A 19,912-nucleotide genomic window follows, 5' to 3' on the forward strand; every position below is an offset into this window, starting at 1 on the left:
TTCCATTTGAGAAAAGTCCAGAGTTTTGATTTTTTTTTTTTTTACTCTACTAATTTTACTGTCACTATTCTAGGCACATATTCTATAACCTTAAAATAGATTCTGGAAAATTTTCTGATGTTTTGATCATTATTGCTACCAGTCTATGATAAACAAAAATTATCTGGTACATAGAGCTGTGAACAGGGACATTTATTCTCAGCTAAAATGGTATAGAAGATGAATCTGATACTTCAAACCTGGGGCTAAGGAACATGTATCAAGAACACGATTTTCATCTCATTTGAGGTGAGATGCAACAGAACGCACCCCCAGTACTCGAACGGAAAAAAATATACAGATCCGAAGGGACACTATTGTATCTTTCAATAGTTTTACCTAAAGGCTGCAGTAAGTATCTCCTGGTGTTAAATATTCTTGCAACTCCAGCAAGGGTTAATACCCATGTCTCAGCCCACTGTTTCTCAGCTGTATCCCTGGAATGATGGATGAGGATGTTGCCTCCTCCTGATTCAATCTTCTCTTTGTCAGCTGTGGTAGAAGATTCTCGAACCCTATCCAACAGGTGAAATAAAACCTGTAATGGTCAGAAAAGGAGGGGGAAAAGCAACTCTTGAAATAAGATATTCATGTTCATGCTAAAATAAAGAGGAATTAAGAAAATTATTTTCTATTATCCTTTACACCATTGTGGAACCTGGAGAGTTCCCTTATTCTGAATAGCCTCATCTACAGCAAAGAGGAACCATCAGCCAAATGATTAGCCAGGTGTTACATAGCTGCTCACCTAAGAAGGTTGAGAAACAGCATGGCCAGAAGTCTGGAGAGTAGGGGTAGTACTGATGAAAGGCCAACATCTATGGACCTCACATGCTGCTCAGGCACAACAGCTGATGCAGCTACAGCCTGATTTCTCCGCTGGCACCATTAATATGACCATGATCCAGAAAAGGACATTTGACAGATCCAATAAACCCAACCACACAACCCTCTAATGTCACCAAATTTTCACACAAATGAAGGAGTAATTTATCTGTGCAGGAAAGGAGCACCCTCTTATACTACATTGGCATAAGAAAAAAATGACCAAGGCACAAGAACGAAGTTTCCCAAGAGGCTTTGGGATGCTCTTTAGGAGCCAAAGGAAAGTGCTATTAAAAATAAAGGAGCCAGAGAGGCAACTCTGTTTCCATACGCCATCTCTAGCAACACTTCAAGCTCGTGCTGTTTTAGAACACCAACACAGCCCTGCAGCCCTTCAGCTGTACCTTCCATATGACCGTGTGCCACGTGGAGTGCTGCAGCAAAGTGCCGTGTGCCGCAATGGTGGAAAACAAGGTCTGCCCGGCGCTCTTCCTGACGGCGGGGCGCGGGTCCACGCAGAGCTCCCCGAGCTTGGCATAGAGACACAGCCACAGGCAGTCGAAGGGCGGCGCGGGGTGGAACGGTCTGTTCAGCAGCACCCCCTTTTCTTCCGCCTGCTTCTGCAAAACTGCCTCCTCTTTGTTTAGCTCCTTTTCAATTATTTCACCTCTTTGGAAAAAATAATCCGAAATATTCCACTACAAGATGAATAAAACATATTGTTAGAAAACAAGGATATTCTAATATTCTTAATGATAATTAAACACCTCGGATTTTTATGCTTAGGACTATTTTGCTAAGTACATCAAATACACTGATAAAAGAAGATCAGCATGTAAATACTGCAAGACACAGAAAGCATATTTCTTAGCTGTAACTTTTAGTACATCATTATACATTTGCTCTAGGTGTGCCTGCTTGAGCAGGAAGGTTGGGTTAGATGATCTCTAGAGGTCCCTTCCAACCTTGGATATTCTGTGATTCTGTGATAAATGAACTACTAAAAAGGGGAAAAAATTGGAATTTTTTATTGGTGAACATGTTTGCAACACGGTGCAGTTTGTTTTACATAAACATGGTGTTATACAGCATTAAACTGCCCGGTTTTGATATGATTCAAAATGACTGCATGGGAGTTGTGTAATAATTCAGAATATGGGTTTTGTCTTTCATTTGTAGAACAGACTAGAAATTAATTTGCATTAAAAAAATAAGAAAATGAAAGTCAGAAGCAGCATCACTGTAGGTTAATATAAAACTCACCAACAAACCAATTGAAGTTAAGCTAATATTTAGCTCTTGATTGTGAAGTCCAAAGCTTCCTGCAACTTCAACAACTATCTGTAGACAAGTACATGGCATTGTTGGAAGAAAGTCTGTCACAACCAACTGAAGACACTGGAATGCAGTCCGTATTAAGGACTCTCTTAAGAAAACAAAACAAAAACAAACACAACACACACACATACTCATTTCAAATTTCTTCAAGAGCACAGAAACTTTTTGATTACAATACCTCAGGAGTTACCATTATTGGAAAAGAAAAAAAAAATCCTTTTAAAGTTTTTCACGATAAATTTGAAATACTTTTCACTTATGATTTTTTGTGTGTGTGATCTGACATTAAGCTGAAGTTTCAAATTCTGATATAGTATTTTAGTCATATTAACTACTGAAGATCCTCCAACAGACTTCATCTAGTTTCTTTATAGCTAAAGCATTAAAAAGTCTGTTTCTCTGTTCTGAATTTCTTGTACTTGTTGATTTGAAGGTGTGAGCTAAGACACTCTAAAAAAGCCATATTAGGCAAAACAAGGCTTAAGTTTAAGCGTTATAAACTTCCAAAGAATAAGCCATTCTGAACAATTTCTGGTTTCAGATGTTACAAAATTGCTTCCAAGTGTGCCAACCAGATGGAAAGGTAAAAGAAATTTCTTTTTACTTTTTAGCAAAAATGAGTGCCAACTTAATGGCTGCTTGTATACATGACCCTAGTTGCTTCAATACAGTACTACATTAGACAAAGTGTTTTGAAAAAACTCTGCCTCTAGCTATAGCTTCAATAAATATTTCAATTTCAGAATTGGATTCAAATACAGAATAACACTACAGTGGAGAAAAGATTTACGAGAGAAGCTCTCACAAGCAGGCTGATCATCTATCACCAAAAACTTACTTAGCAAGAGAAGAAATGCAGAAACGAAAAATGTGTAGTGGAGTGCAGATAACACAAAATAAGGGAGGCAAAATGTTGCAACTACATTAAAATTCACTACAGAATTAAGAAAATGTCTAATATTCAACCAAAAAAAAAAAAGTTTGTAATATAGAAGCCTTGTGTCCTTCAGAATATACTCCAGGAATATATTCTGATATATTCGAGGAAAAAAATCCAGAACACAGGTGTGAGTTATATACTTCAGAATATTAAAGAACCACTTTTTCTTTCTGTGTAATCCAAAATAAGAAGTCCCCAGCAGGTCTGTACTGTGTCTCCGTTTCTACTGGATTGCAACAGGCAACACAAGATGGAAGTGAGGAGAATGCCCAAGAATCTTCAGGTGGACAACAACAGTGAGCTAATTGCCCTCTATTAAACGTGGACTACAGACAGACCCCCATCCGACTGCTGAAGAACAACGGATTCAAGGAGGTAGCGCTCAGACGCTGCCTTCCCTCTTTTTCATTACATGAGTTTATTATGTGAAACACATCTACAAGTTCCCTTTTCATCTTTAAATAGGAGGCCACTGGAACAAACTCTAAACCCAACTCATTTCCCAGTTAAGCTCCTTGGGATACGCGGTGCTTTGGGAGGAAGGCTGCAAAGCTCCTCACCCAAATGGCAACTGCAAGACAGCTCTTCAAAACATTGGGTTGCTCTTAATGCCGTGAATGGACAACCAAAGAGGAAATACAAATGCAAGAAATCTAACCTTAGCTCTAGAAACCTTTTAGATCAGTTAGAGCTTTATTCATCAATTTTGAAAGAGACAGGGATATCCCAAGGAAAAGAAATTCTTCAAGGGAAGAATTCTCTTTGCTTGGCAGGCTAGTATGGTGCAATCAAGACAGGACTGAAGTTGCACTGGTGCTTCAAACAGCATCTGCTGTATTTATAGCAGCCTCGCAAGAGAAAGAGAAATTAATCTGTTCCCTGGAAGTCAGGATGCTGCCTGACCAGAAGGAAACACTTGGAAATGAAGTCTAATGATCAGTAAGCTTAAAACATGGCAATAGTGCCTATATCTTGTGATCACAACTTCAAGCAAGACAACATGTTTGAGAGAAAAAGAAACAGCTAAATCGGCAGATTTCTTTGGTGGCATGAGAGAGGTGTTCACGAGATGATTGAGAACCAGAACTGGCAAAAGAGGCACTCCTCAGTGTACGCTGCATGCTGGCCAAGGGAGAAGGTAGAATGATGCAATACCTCAGTTTTCTGAAAGGCCAGCTCATTTAAAAAAAAAAAAAAAAACCCACAAAAAACAAACAAACAAAAAAAAGTGCTACAGGAATAAATACCCAAACTAGTTTTCTGTTGAGTAAAACTGTTCATAAGCTAAAAATGACAATAAAAAAATATGTCTATTAACAGAGTAGTTATGTAAAAAAAAGTAAAAGCAGAATTCTTTCTGCTGTTATCTTCACTGTTTTATTTTTTTTTTCCCATCACTTACCCCTGATCACTTCGGATTGCCCCCATGACTCCAAGCACCAGCGGCCAACCGGGTCCCAGGCTGTCACCCTGACTTTGCAAGATCTGTAGCACGCACTCCAGCTGCTTAATCCTGATATCTGGGTGACTAATGTTTGACAGCTCCTTCAGGGGATTTAATAAAAGTAGCTGCAGCCTCTAAAAGTAAACAATAATTTTTAGCTTTAGAATATGCTCTAAAAGATCTTTAATTATTTTTATATATAGTACATAAAACCACAGAGTACTAACCAAAGATTCTTACGAGGTTTTTAAAATTACCTGAAAAACTGGAATTCAGTGGCAGACTGGACCTTCTAAAAAAAACTGTTTAGAAAGGATCTCAGCAGAAAACACATATTATTTTTCCACCTGTTACCCAGGTCTTTCTGGGAGGGCCCAGCTAACTGCCAGCTGCAGCAGGGGGCCCAGCTGTATAAAACCAGGATGTGACTTTATGCCGACCCAGCAGGGCTGGACTAAGAGTCCTACTGAACACACCTTGGAAACGACACCCAGTGAAACTCAGCAAGAACACTGGGATGCTTATTAAAAATAGACTGATTAGCTGCAATTTACTAGGTAAGAAAATGTATTTTTTGCCAGCCACTAGATCATATATTTGCTGCTGAACATTCTGAAACTGTTTTGCACTCATGAGGGTTATTCACAACTTCATTTAATGAATGGGCAAAATGTGAAAACAACATCATTTGTTTTTAGGCACTTGCAAAAAAGAAAGTGGAGGAGTTCAGTGGAGGGCATGAGCTCATTCTCTACATGTGAATGTCACACAGCTCTGGGCTTTATAAAGTCGATGGTAACATAACTCATAACAAACTCTATGGTAGCACATACTCACTGAACTGTGGAACACTTCCCCTAGGAAAGATTTTGATTTCATATTCATGTTTTGTAAGTTCCAGAAAAGGAAAGCAGCTCTTCATAAACTTACTATACCTGATTTTGTGATAAAGGTGGATCGTGGCTGAATGTCAGTCCTGCTTTAATGAGAGAAGTTAAAGCTTCTGCTCCCCATTCTCTCATTCTGGAGTTTGGATGCTGACAGACCTGAAAAGAAAGCAGTATTTTGTGTTAAGGCCATTTCTATTTAATCAAAATTTGAATAAATTTAACATAGAAAAAAGTGGATATATCAGTTATAGCAAACTTTTACAAACAACTATAATATTATACAATAATACAAAAAATATGGCAATTCTCTAAATTATAAACATTAAGTTTGACAGTCAAAAAGAAAAGTTGTCTTTTGGACAGACATACCTTCTGAATAAGGAAGCAATAGGAAGCAGTGAAAGACAGAAGGAAGCAAAATGAAAATCACAGTAGTTCAATTATAAACATTCTCCAATGTCAATATACTAATTGCTAGTTCGCTCATAATGTATTAAGAAGTACAAAAGAAAAAAAATCTAAGAAATGCCTGAAACTCTTCAGGTTAATTTGGCCTTATGATACTGTAAAATCCTTAAGTTTCAACCTTTCACATTCAGTTTAACATATCAAGCATGGAACCAAGATATTAACCACAGTCTAAGCATGAGTTCTTCTATATGTTCAAATAGGAAAAAGTAACTACATGGTGAATGTGAAACAAGGCTTACAAATCATTATTTCAAAAGCCTGACAAAATAATAGTGAACACTGAATATGTGCTTAAGTTTCAAATGTTAAGGGTTTTGTTTCTTTTTGTTCTTTGCATTCTCATCACCACAACCTAATGGTTTTGCTATTTGCTTTTTGCAGAACAGCGAAACAAAAATAATGCACAAATCCATTCCACATACACAAACGGACTATCAGCTGTACTGCCAAACCTGACATATGTCTGTCAAAGTAGATTAAAAAGGCCTACAATCCCATTGACCTCGAAACGATTCTTTCCACCTGCCCTTCCAGCCCTAGCTTAGGTGATGCCAGAATTCAGACCCTCTCAAGGCCTGAGGCAGGGCCATAATGAAGGCAGGTGGTTTGCCATACTGCATGGTCTCCTTCTCAGCCACTAGCCAAACTGAGAAGGAGGCTCATTTTAACGTTAGCTCAATTTCTAGCTTCATGTTAAAGCAAAACAACAAACAAAATAATGCAGACAAGAAACAGCTACTTTTCCGAATTACTCATTTCTCCTGCTCCATATTAAAAAAGAATCGCACAGGATGGCTGAGGTTGGAAGGGACTTCTAGAGATGGTCTAACGCTGCTAGACAGTATTGTCAAGAGAAAGCTAGCAGGATCTATAAAATACTGGGATTTAAATATTTAAAAGCACCTTTAAATTCAAGCAGTGATGTATTCAATTGTACAAGCAAACTACATAAAACATCTAAATAGGGTTTATATTTTTTGTTTCGTTTAATACTTGTGGAAATGCATTTCCATGAGAACGTCACTATCACAAATGAGCTTCTGTTATGACTAAGCAGTTACCTCCAGAAGGTGGCCGGTCAGAGGTCTCCACAGAATCTCAATCCTGTGCATGTTAACGAGTCCCGTCTCCAGTAATTTAGCAACAGCAAAAAGCGACGGCTCCTGCGTGAAAGGGGAGGTGACCACACGGTTCTGAGTGAGCTGCAGTCACGTTAGAGCCTTCCTCTACATTATACTGCAGCCTGCCTGCCTGGGAGTGCTCCTGAGTTTCAGGGACTGCTCTGACAGTTTTTTCCTGCACAAGTAGCAGGACCAGGAGGCTTCCACAGCAGCTGCAATTCTGCAGGAGAAGCCACAAGGGGGTAGCAACAGAATACCAGGAGGAATAGGCCTTTCAGACTACTCTTTTCAGAATTCTCACCTAGTTTTCTCCTAGTTTGAGCAAGGACTCAGAGGTCCTAATATTCCCTTCCAAAGTGTCATTTTTATAAAACTGTTAAGATGAAGCAATGCATACCGCACTTTACTAGCAAAATAGATTTGTTTGCCACCGTGACTTTTAGAGTCAGAAAGTACACGTAAATGAACATTATATATTACTTCATTAAGGGTGCCCTTTTGCTTTATCAGAAAGGTCTCGCAGGAATATGAAAAATTCCATTTATCAAACTCATACACAAGTATTTACAACAGACTTGTAAAAAGGAAAACAATAATAATAATAATAATAATAATAATAATAATAAAGAATCCCATAGTGGCTGAGGTTGGAAGGGACCCCTAGAGATCACTTAGTCCACCCCGCCCTGCTCAAGCAGGGACACCCAGAGCACATGGCGCAGGGGCACATATTCAAAGTTACTGCTGTACTGTAAGTATTCTTCTCTTCACTGTTGCAATTTACTCCAATTTGCTGTTCTCTTTATTATTAAAATCTCTCACTTATTCTATCATTTTCTCGAGTAAGTGAGAATTATCAGGCTTGTTTAATATCAAAATTATCATGCTTATTTTTGAAGTGTATTATTAAAAAAAAAAAGGGGGGGGGGGCAAAAAATCAGCACCTGAGAGAATGTACTGTGCCATTCCAAATACTCTCTGAATTTAAAACAGCTTATTCAAATTTTATGTCTCTCTAATCTGGTTAGTGGAAACACATGGCATTCCTTAGTTAACAAAAATCAAACCCAGAATACAATGAAAATGCTCAGAGGATTTAGCAACTGTATAAACCATTATAAACAAGGCATTTTCTGGTTCTTAGTTTATTTTATAGTCCAGAGTATCAAATATAATACTGGCTTATTATCAGAAGCAGTTGGCTTTAACAAATAGACAAATCTTCTGTTTGCCTCACCAAAAAAAAAAAAAAAAAAAAAAAATCTAAAAGGAAAACAGAAAAGTCTTTTTCTACCTTATTGTTTCCATAGGCCATATCCATGGCTTCCAGGGACAAGGAGCAAAGGGCATTTATTAAGTGATGTAAGGACACATCATCAAGATACCTGAAAAATAACAGCTATCAAAGCGTTGCTAAGTTTGATACATACACATTAGTTCAAATACAAGATGAGGTCTCTTACTGTGAGCTTTCAAACAGCCTTGAAAGTATGTTGGATATAACTGGCAGATCAGTCATAACTGCTGTAGTCAGAACCTTAAAAAGAAACAGAAATTTGTCTTATAGATTGCAACAGAAAACACTGCATAATCATTCGGGTACAGAACAAACAATCGTGCTTACTGTACTGGGCCCTTCTACAGCTCTTCCAGGCTTTAAGGCACCCCCAACACCTGGCTTCAATCCCAGAATCCACACAAGATGCTGAAATACAAAAGGATGATTTTCCAACATAGATTTCTATAAAGTGACAGAAATATTTAAGCACATTATTTTAGATTTATTTACACAGAAATATTTAGGTCTCAGGTATTCCATGAAAACCTCTTTAAAGAAGGGAGAGGGAACTTAACACTGTCTGAGATAGGCAGCCAGTCGGCCCAACAGATCTCAAAAGGGATGCTACAGTAGGTACTGAAGGCAACTCAAAGTGCCATGAAAAATCAAAGCTTTTACCGCACCTGAAGAGTAGCCAGGACAAGCTGCCACGATGTACCAAGAACAGCTCCATGGCAGTGGGCCAAGTTGAGTAACGTCCTCATGCACTGGATATTTTTTGAAGTCAGCTTAAAAAAAATAAATATATATGTATATGTACATATTGTTTCATCATCATCATCATCATCATAACAGTAACAATAATAATAATAATGTTTCCAGGAAATTTGCCTTTTAAATTTAACTAAGTAGCTTAAAGATCACATTTAAAGTTAGCACTGGTGCAATGCAGCTACTTTACATAATTAATTCAACAATTCTCCATCCCTCAGTCTTATCTTGCTGGGGTTGAATAGAGGCAGCAAAAAAATGATGCTACTTCACTGAACCAAGCAGAGAACAAGCTACATATAATAAAGGTCAAACTAGACAAACTCAAAAGCAAGAAAAGCTCCTAACAGAAGAGTGGTCCATAAGCAGGACAACCATGACACAGGGAATTGTGAAAACGCTCAGGAAACTGGAAGATCAAAAACACAGGTTGAAGTTGGAGAGCTTTAAGGACATCTTCTCTACAATGTCAGTCTGTCTGGCAACAAAACTTAAGGCAAATTTTCGTACAGAGACACAAAACAGAGCTGAGATCCAAGGGCTTCCAAACGAAGTAGGTAGGAGCTGAACTAAAATTCAGATAAAAGCCTGGAGGAAACCTTCTTTACAATTACAGAGCTTTGCTGTCTGAATTAAGAGCCTGTGAGAACACATCAAATAAACAGCACTTCTACAAAGATCATCTGTTGTCTCTTTTGAGACATGCCGACATGCACAAAGAGTCCGTTAAGCACGACAGATCCTTCACAAATTGCACTTACCATCACTGTTCCCTGGGGCTGAAGAGCTAAGGGCTGGCCTACTGCTACCACTTGCTGATGGGACTCGCTTGAGGGACTGATCATTTGCACATTCTGTCCCTGAATAGAATATGCTAGAGGAAAATGGAAAAAAAAGCCCCAAATTAACAGCCAATACTCACTCAAGTAACAACCACCACCTTCTGACAAACAAATTTCTGCGAATTTTTAATCACAGTACTAACTTCACAGCAGCTCACTACATTGAGATCTGCAGATATTTTATATTACTACAGTATTGCTTTAAGGGCTAAAGGGAGACAAATTAATGCTGGTTCCTTTAACTACAACATATGGCTTGCAACTTGTATGTCCAAAATGGAATATTTGTGCAAGCATCTACAGGCTGAATATGTGTCTCAACTCTGTTATTTTTCTTAAATCAGTCTGTGCTACTGCTGTAACTTGTGCAGGTTGAAAATAAGGGTGTTGTATTTGCTATGTTGTGATGTTTTTCCAGTACAGGACCAAGTGATCCTTTTTGCAAGTTAACTGTTACCTGTAACTTATATAGAGTAGCATACCAACTTAGCCACAGTAAGGTGAAACTCATTGCTTCTCTCTCTTCAGAAAATCCAAGGAATATACTATAAAAATAGTCAGATCCAACTTATTTTATGTTTATAAACTACATTTGCAACTTGCAAAACTACTACACTTTAGCAGAGAGCAGCACCTCACTGTTAGAACTGTTTCCCCTGCTCACAATTCTCCATTTCCTCAGCTAGGGGCCTGAAGACGAGATTCTGGCTCTTGCTTCCCAGAAAGCCAGACCCAGAGGTCTGTGTTAGGGATCTACTGTTAGGCCAATGTGCAGCTAAAATTTCTTGCTAATAATAATTCAGTTTCTAAAATCAGAAAGTGTACAGCATCATCTGTACATATTTCACAACTTGGTGCTTGTACCTCCTCTGGATATCGGAAGCAGCAATTAAGTCTTTTGCAAGCTGAAGAGAGACCAGAACTTAAGACTTGCCATTCACTCCATAAGTACTAGAGTCACTAGACAACTATACAAAAGACTGCAGAACACCACAAATGAATAAAGAAAATTAACTGAGCCAAATCCTTTATGCCAAAGAACACTACACCTGCTTATGTTAGAAATCACATCTTGAGAATAAAAGCTGAGTTTTGAGTTATTTTAGCACAGATGATACATGAAACAAAACTAAACATGTATGAGCATATAATAAATGAAATGTAGATGTAGCTGATGTAGCGATGATGTAGCTCACATTTGCTGGAGAGTGCCGCAGTTGTGCTGTTTAATACAGTAAGGGCATAGTGAGGAGGCAAGGACCCTTTGCAAATGGCGGTGATAAAGGCATCTCTCGACGTGACGAGCCCTAAACGTCCACAAAGTGCAGCCATGGTCAACTCTGCTTTTAAAATATTTTCAGTGGCAGCTTCATCAGTGCTGAAAGAGCACATATCATTTAGTAAGAATGCACACGCCCCTACAGAGACAAGAGCTAACCAAACATGAAAGCAGTGAGAACTCAGGGTTTAAAACTGGCAACATCACAAATGCTGAAGAGCAAGCATAACTAATCAGCAAAATTCTTTAAAACTGTTTCTTACAAAACTGGTCTTCAGTTCTGAATGACTTAGCACAAAGGAGCCTACAAGGAGATATTTAACACTTCAACATTTGAGAAAAAGGGGGCTTGATAAATAAAGACTCTTTGAAACGGGCAGTTAAGTTGCCAAAGTTGTTATCTATTAAACAGTGTACTCACTTCAAAGATAATATTGTATAATGTTAAAAAGCACTGGAAAAATATTTTATCACTTTATCAACAGGAACTAAGACTTGAGAGGGATCACTTCAATATAGCAAAACATTCAGTCCAGAAAAATAAAGAATTTAAATGGTAATCTGAAAACTAGTTTACTGCTGTCTCTATATTAGAGGTCCACGTACATCACATGTATGTACAACTATCTACTTCTGATTTCTGATGCTACATTTTCAGGGCCTTGCAGGCAGTTAACACCTAACAGATACTCAATCCACCCATTGCTAACACACTCCTCTGGCATTGTCTCCTTCTGTACCATGACGAGCTCTCTCCCATACTCTTTATCATATTCTCTCTGTCAATATGAGCACTTTCAGAACTCACTTCAAGGTGCAACTAGGAATACAATCTATGGAAGAAATTCCAGAAGACAAAATACCTTGCATCAAGCAGGAGGGATAATGCAGCAAGAAGACCACACCAACACGCATTCACCATTTCTTCCCAGACAGCTCTGCTAACTTGAAAGAAAGAAACACATAGCGAGTTTGTAGCAGAAAAAACATAACTGACAGTTATGTTTCATAAGGAGACTACATACACTTACAATGCTATATGCCACAAAAAGCATGTAAGAGTCAAGTATCTTCTTATAGCCTACTGTTGTTCCGCTAATAAAGCTGTTTCAGAGAAAGTTTAGGAACTATTTCCAAGTATTTGTTCAAAAGTGACTGGAAATTATAAAAATCTACAAATTACTATTTAGTAGAAGGTATTTACATATTATTTCAAAAGTGTAAATTCAAACAACAAAGCTAAAGTATTTCGGCTCTCCTTTGCATAAAACTCATAGTCTGGATGATGTAGATACTAGAATTTCTCCATAAGAAACAAATAATAAAAAGAACCTACATAAATATAAAACTGTACTTCTAAGATTGCTTCTTGTCTTGTAATTTGCGCTATTTGCATTTTCAAATACCTATGTCTTTCTCCGACTGGTCAGATGCGGACTGCAAATCCTGCTGCTCTGAGGAGTGTGCTGGTGATGAGGGTGCCTCTGCTGTGAGCTGAGTGACCGTTTCAGCCTCTCCCAACTCTCCTTCAATCATTGTCGTGATACCACGGACGAGATCCAGCAAACAGTGAAATGCCACTGACATGGCATAGCCTTCAGGAATTGTAGGTGGCTCTACTTTGTCCAGCATTTCCAGACTAAAAAAAAAAAAAAAAAAAAANAAAAAAAAAAAAAAGGAAAGCATGACAAGCAAATGTGTAACATTACAACTGTGACTAAAAATGAGTAAGAAAAAAAGAAGTTTCCAAACTCCTGATAATACAGGCCCCAAATATCCATCCCTGAAAAGTTATAGAAACTCCAGAAAACAAACTACTTCACAAATTAATAGTTAAAATAGTAAATGACCCACTAAATGCAACAGTAAATAAAAAAGCAGAAGCTCTGTATATTGCATGTAGAGCTGCAAATATATATTAAGACATTAATACATATATAAGAGTATTACCAAATGAGTTATGCTACACATTCTCACACTACCGTTACTACATCCCTTTGTAAAGGTAGGTTTGTACAGGAAGAAGTAAAACAACATGAATATTGCTATAGTAACTTGAGAACAAGTCACATGTTCCATGATTATACTGAGTTCATAAAACTGGAAAACCCTACCATTGCATAATAATTTAAGACTAAATATTCATCACCTTCCATCAACTATCGGCATGCTGAATGCAGATGTGCATGATAGAAGTTAATGGTATAAAAAGGACCTGCTGACATTATTCACTTCTGAAATCTGGAAGTGATTTTTTTCTTATTAAACCTCAAGGCCAGTTAAGGGAATCTCTGAGTTAAAAAAGTATTGAGAGCCAGACTATTTGCTGATTTCATCAAGTATTTTTCAACTAAAATCTTGTGGGCTGTACAAATAATTTGCAGTTTGAACAGACGACCCTCAATGGTCATGACTGACATGAAAAAAAACTTCTGTTATTTCAAAAGGCATTGTAACCTTGTATTTATAGCTCTGTAAGCTGAAAATAAAGTCTCCATTGCACAAAGCCTTCAAAAAAAAATTAACTGATAATACTAAGAAGCGTTCAGAGTCTAACCTTGGTATACAGGCTCAATATATTCCAATGCTTGGAATGGTAACTTGTCCATTACCTATGAAAATATCCTGTTTTGTAAAAACTGCCATACAGTGGAAGTACTGTGGAAAGCTGTTTTCCACTCACCCCCTGGTTTAATGCCTCTCATTTGCTATTACAGAAGTTATTAAAAGATACTGTAAGATTATTATTTACTGGAGTGAGATCTAAAACTTAAGAGTTAACACTGCAATGATGCAGTAAAATAATTCCAACAGACGCTAAAGCCATAGGGGATATCTGGATCAGAACCCATACACTAACAAAATAATGGAGTAGAAAAAAAAAAAAAGCGTCACTGCACTGACTAAAAATCCATAATATATATCAAATATAAGTAGAAATAGCACTTGAATACTAAATAATTATAAATACTATATATACTATACATATTAAATAAACTTATAAAAATCCTTACATAATCAAGTTGTAAATAAATGCCTTTAATATATGTTTTGTAAGAGGGATGGGGTTACTTACTAGGTAGCTTTAGCACTTCCCTGCACTGTGACGTTCAGGATGGGTATCCAGGTACCTCTGTACTCAAAGGCAGGTAACACAGTGGCACCCCCTCCCATTCCGAGCCCTCCCGGGGCAGCTTGTGCGGAGCCTGCACTGCCCGACACGTTGCTTCCTGCTCAGAGAAAGGAAATGATACAATTCACCATCCTTGCAGTCTAACTTTAATTACCAAGCATCCTTTTTCTATACTGATTTTTTACGTTGACATACATAGATCAGAGATCACTGGCTTGCTGGGGGGAAGAAAGGGGAACCACTATATTTGTGCTCCCCCTGCTGTCTAAAATGCAGTGTTATGTGCAGAGTAATAGGCACTGCTGGTATCAATTGCTGAATTGCTGTTTTCAGTCGTAATAAAACATTTTTGTGAAAGGTATAGCAAGCAGCAGCATTCGTAACGCTCTACAAACAAACTAAACTTAAAAGGCCTCGATTAAAAAATATTTTATATTTTTTAAATAAAAATAGACATTATGCACGTTAAGTGTGGCATCTAACAGACCTTTAAATAAAAGGTAAATAAATAAAAGTTAAATAAAACTTGAAAGATTTCAAAATTCCATAAGCCACATGAAGAAATTCAGTGACTTAAAGTGGTAGGATACAAATCTGTTCTATTCCAAGCTAGAGGAGAATAAACATCAGGGAAGACCCAACAACACGTTAACCAATGGCCACAAGGGAACTAATTTTCATTCCACTCCATGCCAAAAAAAAATTTTTTTTTGACAGAAAGACTTCTATATATGAAGACGTGTATACACATTAGGAGCAGTTGCCACAAGTTCAGATTGTCTCTCTGCGGAGACAAAGGAGACAGAAAATGGCAGAGTCCTCAAGAAGGTGCCTCAAAGTACCTGTATGCATGAGTCTAACAACTTTCATTTTGACATGTTCTCTTTTAATGGTATTAGGGAGGTATCAGAGAAATTAGAGGCTAATTTATCAACTCAGGCAAAGCAGATGCATGCACAAGTCTGTGTGCTTTAATACAACACAGTTTATCAGATTAAAGCAACAAAGATAAAACGGTCAAAGGGCTGCAACTAGCACAATCAGTGCTGTGGTTATTCACCATCCCACTATGGAGTCAGTCAGGTAAAACTGTCTTTGTACCTACTTAACTTCTTACAGTAAAAGGTAAAAAATTTAAGGCAATGTAAGCTTAGACAGCTGCAGCTTTAATCATCTCCCTTGAAAAGGCTACTTTGTTGCAAACTTGAAGTTCAAAAGACAACTCTAAGTATATACAGTTATCACAGGCCTGGCGTAACTGGAAGACTGAGAGAAAATTAAGTTGCATTGATCTGCCCATCACCTGTTATCAGGGTCATCAGAGAAGAAACAGAGAAATGCATGAGAACTTTTCACCTTTTTGTCCTCTAGTCTGAGTATTTAACAGAAAATTGTTCAGAATGATAATGCCCTGAAACAACGATAAAGCTAAGAGCAAGGCTTTACTGCAGACTAAGGAAAAACAAATTTAGAGAATGAATGTGAAGAAGAACTTCCCGTACCTGTGTGTACTACACAATGACAACTGCTTTTTTTTATTTACCATAATGGGCTAAAGTAACATAGAAATAATAAGACGCCTCTACCAGCTTCCACACAGGCAGCTACTGCACAGCAGCCACCCTGATAAAAATTTCTCCAAGTCAACCCCAAGGAACTCAGAGCACACCAGCCTCTGAGGGAGCACTCACGTGTATGGGTTAAACATAATTTTAAAGAGTTTATTGTTTAAATTGTAATCTATATCCACAATCCCTTAAATTACAGCAAAACTGTAATGTCCAAGCTGGAAGAGGAAAGACCTACTAACCTAGATGCTTCTTGGACTGCTAGGGCCATTATAAATGACTGGGAGAAAAAGTGACAAAACTGATTCAGTCCTTACTGGACAGGTTTCTTAAACAAATACACATGATCAGACAGTCTCATTCCTTCCTTATCCATAGATCTTCCACATAATTTCGTCTGTCTTTGTGCATTTGTCTAACCATGATAATAGGTTGCATTACACTGGTGATGCACAGATTTCTGCCATGAGGAACAGGAAATATTCATGCTCACTTTTGAGACACTCTGTTAGGCAATCTACTTTCTATTGCTTGGTGTTTAAAAGCAATCAGCAGCAGGGAAATACACTGACCATTTTATTTTGCCCTAATAAAACAGTGTTTTGAAGACAAGGTTAATCATTTTCAGGTCCTTAAAAAGAAGTAGATAAGGTTTTTTTACATAACACTTAAGTACGCACCCCAGAGCCTGATAATCTATTTACCTCTGAAGTGCTCCAAGTCATGGTTCCCAGACTGTATAAATTAAAGATGGAAAAAAATAAAAATCCTGAAAGCATAATCATACAAAACTACTTTCCTAAAATACTGTAGTCTGCACCTGCCTTTTCTGCAAAGTTTCCCAATTACAGGAGCTGGGAACCATTTCAGACTTCAGTATTAAGGCAAAGATTTCCATTTCATTCTCCTTCAGGGACAAACACATAACTTAGAAAATGTTCGAGTTTACATGCTCAGTCTTTTGATATATATATGTATCTATTTTTTATTATAAATATATTATCAGAATTATTAACAAATTACTATCTTAAGAAGGCATGTCATGGGAAACACTAAGAAATTATTTTAACTTTGTTGGTGGGCTTCTGCTTTCAGAGCTATGTGAAGAGTGCCCTAATTCAGATGTGACTGCCCTCAAAGGGATTAACAAGGAAGATCATTCCTTCTTACAAAAAATAAGAATACCCTTAATGAAATGCCCAATTCTTAGCTGCAAGGAATGCTAATCAAGTTTCAGTAATCAACTATTCTCTTTCTACAGAAAAAGTAAAGATCATCTGCAAAGCACTTCCTTTCTACCCTTGACTTTCCTCATCCAGTTCGGACCCTGAAAAAAAAAATCATAAATAAATTAGTTTTGTCTCTCAAAGATCTTACCACTTTATGTGTGCTTATGCCTTACAACATCTCAAAAAATAGGCAAGGAGTCAGAAACGAGAAATAATCCCCTCTGTTTTCTCCAAAAAAGTTCTGAATTGGGAGCTGAGTTGTCCTAGGAGTGGATACAGCCATATGGATAACACTCTATTGACTGGGGACTAAACCTACTCCAGGCTACAGGTAGGAAAAATCATCCACTGAAAGTGATGTTTTCAGTTCTGTTAATATCATGCTAGCTTTTTCACCTAAATAACTGAAAAATTGTATTAAGTCAAACATATAAAGTGGAACAATTCCAAATTACAAGAAAATATCAGAAAATTAAAACTTTAGTGAAAAGGTAGCTTACCTGCTTGGTTTGGTGCTGCTGATGTATTCCCTGTGCTTGTTACAAGAAACAGTGACTGTATGAAAGACCCCAGTGCATTCACAATATCTCGGAAAACTTTAGTGGAATGCTGCTTCATATCATAGGATTGACAAAAGGATCTGTAAAGTTTTTTTTTAAATTAGAGTATTTCACAAATTAGAGAGTGAAAGCACATTTTAACTGCAAATATTTAGATGAAAAACAAAATTTAGTTTGGAGTAAATGCTTCTTTAATAACGGCAAGGCACAAAGGCTTTGGAATAATCAGATCACCATTATTCAGCTATTTCTGGATAATAACCAGTGTCAAATACTTTCAAAAATTATCTTGAAAGTTTAATTTCCTTTAAGTTTCTAGATATTTACAGTATTTTAGGAAGTTCTTTCAACCAGAGAAAAACAGAAAGACTTCTTCACTTCCACACAAAAGTTAAGTTTGTAACATTGTACCTTAATAGCTGAGGCTGCACACAAAGCCTGTGAATAGATTCTACTGCAACAGCTCTTAGCCACTGTGGTTTGTCAGCATCCAGAAACTTAACCAGTAAAGACAGGAAGATTTCACATTCCGTTACCTAAAAGACATTATTTTCAGTGATTAAATAATAATAATAAAAAAATAAAAAAATAAAAAAATAAAAAAATAAAAAATAAAAAAAATAAAAAATAAAAATAAAAAATAAAAATAAAAAAATAAAAAATAAAAATAAGAAATAAAAAATAAAAAATAAAAAATAAAAAATAAAAAAATAAAAAATAAAAAATAAAAAAATAAAAAATAAAAAAAATAAAAAAATAAACCACCCACTCTCTCCAAAAAGCTGTTGTTCCAGATTAGGAGACCTCTCCTAGCAAGTTCTGCACAGGATCTAAAAGCCTTGCATATGGGCACAATATGTGCCTAATAATCATAATATTGTTTGCTAACATCACACATGTAACTGCATTCAAGAAATTAAATTCCTTACAGGTATTTCAACAAAGTTCTAAAAAAAAGTGCTACAATGATGAAAGAAAAAAAAAATCTTTTTTTTTAAGCACATACCTAAAAACTGATAAATAAAAACACTGCTGAAAAGTATGTGGCATAATAAATGAACATGGTTTTAAATGTACAAATATCTCTTATAAGCTTTTGAACAGTCTCACAGCAATAATTAACAAGCACCACAATCAGCATATCAAAAGCCAAACAAAAAATTAAAGTAAAGCAATTTTTCACAAATACAGGAAAGTCCAAAGACAGTTAACAACCTAGTCTAAAAAGTTATGCAAGTAGAAGACAGTCTATAAAAAAAGCATTTTACAAGCAAACACAAATACATACAAAAAGGATGATATAAATTCCTTTTTCTTTCTTCCCCTCACTATGGGTCAAGTATTTCCATCAACTAACACTTTATTAACTCAGTACCAATAAAACCAGGTCTGTATAAATAAAATTTGAACATATTCTTACCAGCAAACTGTAAAATTGCTTAATCAAAACAGAAACTACTCTCAGCAAACGCATACAGATAGGGAAGTAAGGTTTCTCCACTGGTGCTGGGGAAGATGATGTGCTGGAACCTTGTCTGAATTTGATATTTGGAGAGAAGAGCTTTATAACAAGAGGGCATACTCTTTCTTTAAGGAGAAAACTGAATTCTTGATGCTGAAAAAGAAAAATTATTCAAATTACACAAATGAAAAATCAGTTCACAGCTTATACCAATTTTATTCAATTGCTGTATATAATTCTGATTAAGTATCTTATCTACATTTAATGGTAATACCAAGTACTCTGCAGTGACATAAATCACCATATAAATTACATGCTTTGGAAACCAACAGCAAGAACAGCAGACATCGTTAGAGAGCTACCAAGAAGCACAATGAAACGACACCCTCAGATTCATACCACACACACCTCTTGTATTTTGCAAATTATAGCAATCAATACCTAATAATACATAACAATCAATACATCATTTATTTCACAATTAACTTCTGAATTTAGCTACTGTCTGTTAAAATGCATTACTAAAGTATCATGCTGCATTAGAACAGATTCATGCAATTCCATGTCCCGATTCCTGCTCCTGCAGGTGGGGGAGGTTGTTGTTTCTGTGGACATAATGTTGCCACAAACTAAGTCCCACGGCTGTATCATCAGCAGAGCCATAAATCATGCAAGAAGATAAGGCAATAAGTCTTTGGAGGAGATAAGAGTGACAAAGTGA

General features: G+C 36.8%; 1 protein-coding gene across 4 annotated transcripts in view; it reads right to left on the minus strand.

Annotated features, from left to right (window-relative positions):
• The window catches only part of MON2 (MON2 homolog, regulator of endosome-to-Golgi trafficking), a 59,495-nt gene that overhangs the window by 19,224 nt on the left and 20,359 nt on the right, over positions 1–19,912 (minus strand). For 2 of the 4 annotated variants that reach the window (XM_026039788.1, XM_026039786.1), the window contains exons 8-26: positions 19,150–19,344; positions 18,141–18,265; positions 17,670–17,809; positions 14,316–14,469; positions 12,646–12,878; positions 12,103–12,184; positions 11,157–11,338; positions 9,880–9,992; positions 9,031–9,135; positions 8,693–8,773; positions 8,532–8,605; positions 8,363–8,453; positions 7,009–7,110; positions 5,846–5,848; positions 5,522–5,632; positions 4,545–4,720; positions 2,128–2,290; positions 1,269–1,562; positions 379–577 (exon numbers count right to left, since the gene is read on the minus strand). In XM_026039788.1, coding sequence (XP_025895573.1) covers positions 379–577; positions 1,269–1,562; positions 2,128–2,290; positions 4,545–4,720; positions 5,522–5,632; positions 5,846–5,848; positions 7,009–7,110; positions 8,363–8,453; positions 8,532–8,605; positions 8,693–8,773; positions 9,031–9,135; positions 9,880–9,992; positions 11,157–11,338; positions 12,103–12,184; positions 12,646–12,878; positions 14,316–14,469; positions 17,670–17,809; positions 18,141–18,265; positions 19,150–19,344 — 2,623 coding nt within the window. The remainder of the gene's footprint in view (positions 1–378; positions 578–1,268; positions 1,563–2,127; positions 2,291–4,544; positions 4,721–5,521; positions 5,633–5,845; positions 5,849–7,008; positions 7,111–8,362; positions 8,454–8,531; positions 8,606–8,692; positions 8,774–9,030; positions 9,136–9,879; positions 9,993–11,156; positions 11,339–12,102; positions 12,185–12,645; positions 12,879–14,315; positions 14,470–17,669; positions 17,810–18,140; positions 18,266–19,149; positions 19,345–19,912) is intronic. The other 2 variants (XM_026039789.1, XM_026039787.1) reach the window with 1 other exon arrangement.

Source organism: Nothoprocta perdicaria, unplaced genomic scaffold, assembly GCF_003342845.1.
Source record: "Nothoprocta perdicaria isolate Ctin4 unplaced genomic scaffold, notPer1 scaffold_240, whole genome shotgun sequence".
Lineage (NCBI taxonomy): Eukaryota > Metazoa > Chordata > Aves > Tinamiformes > Tinamidae > Nothoprocta > Nothoprocta perdicaria.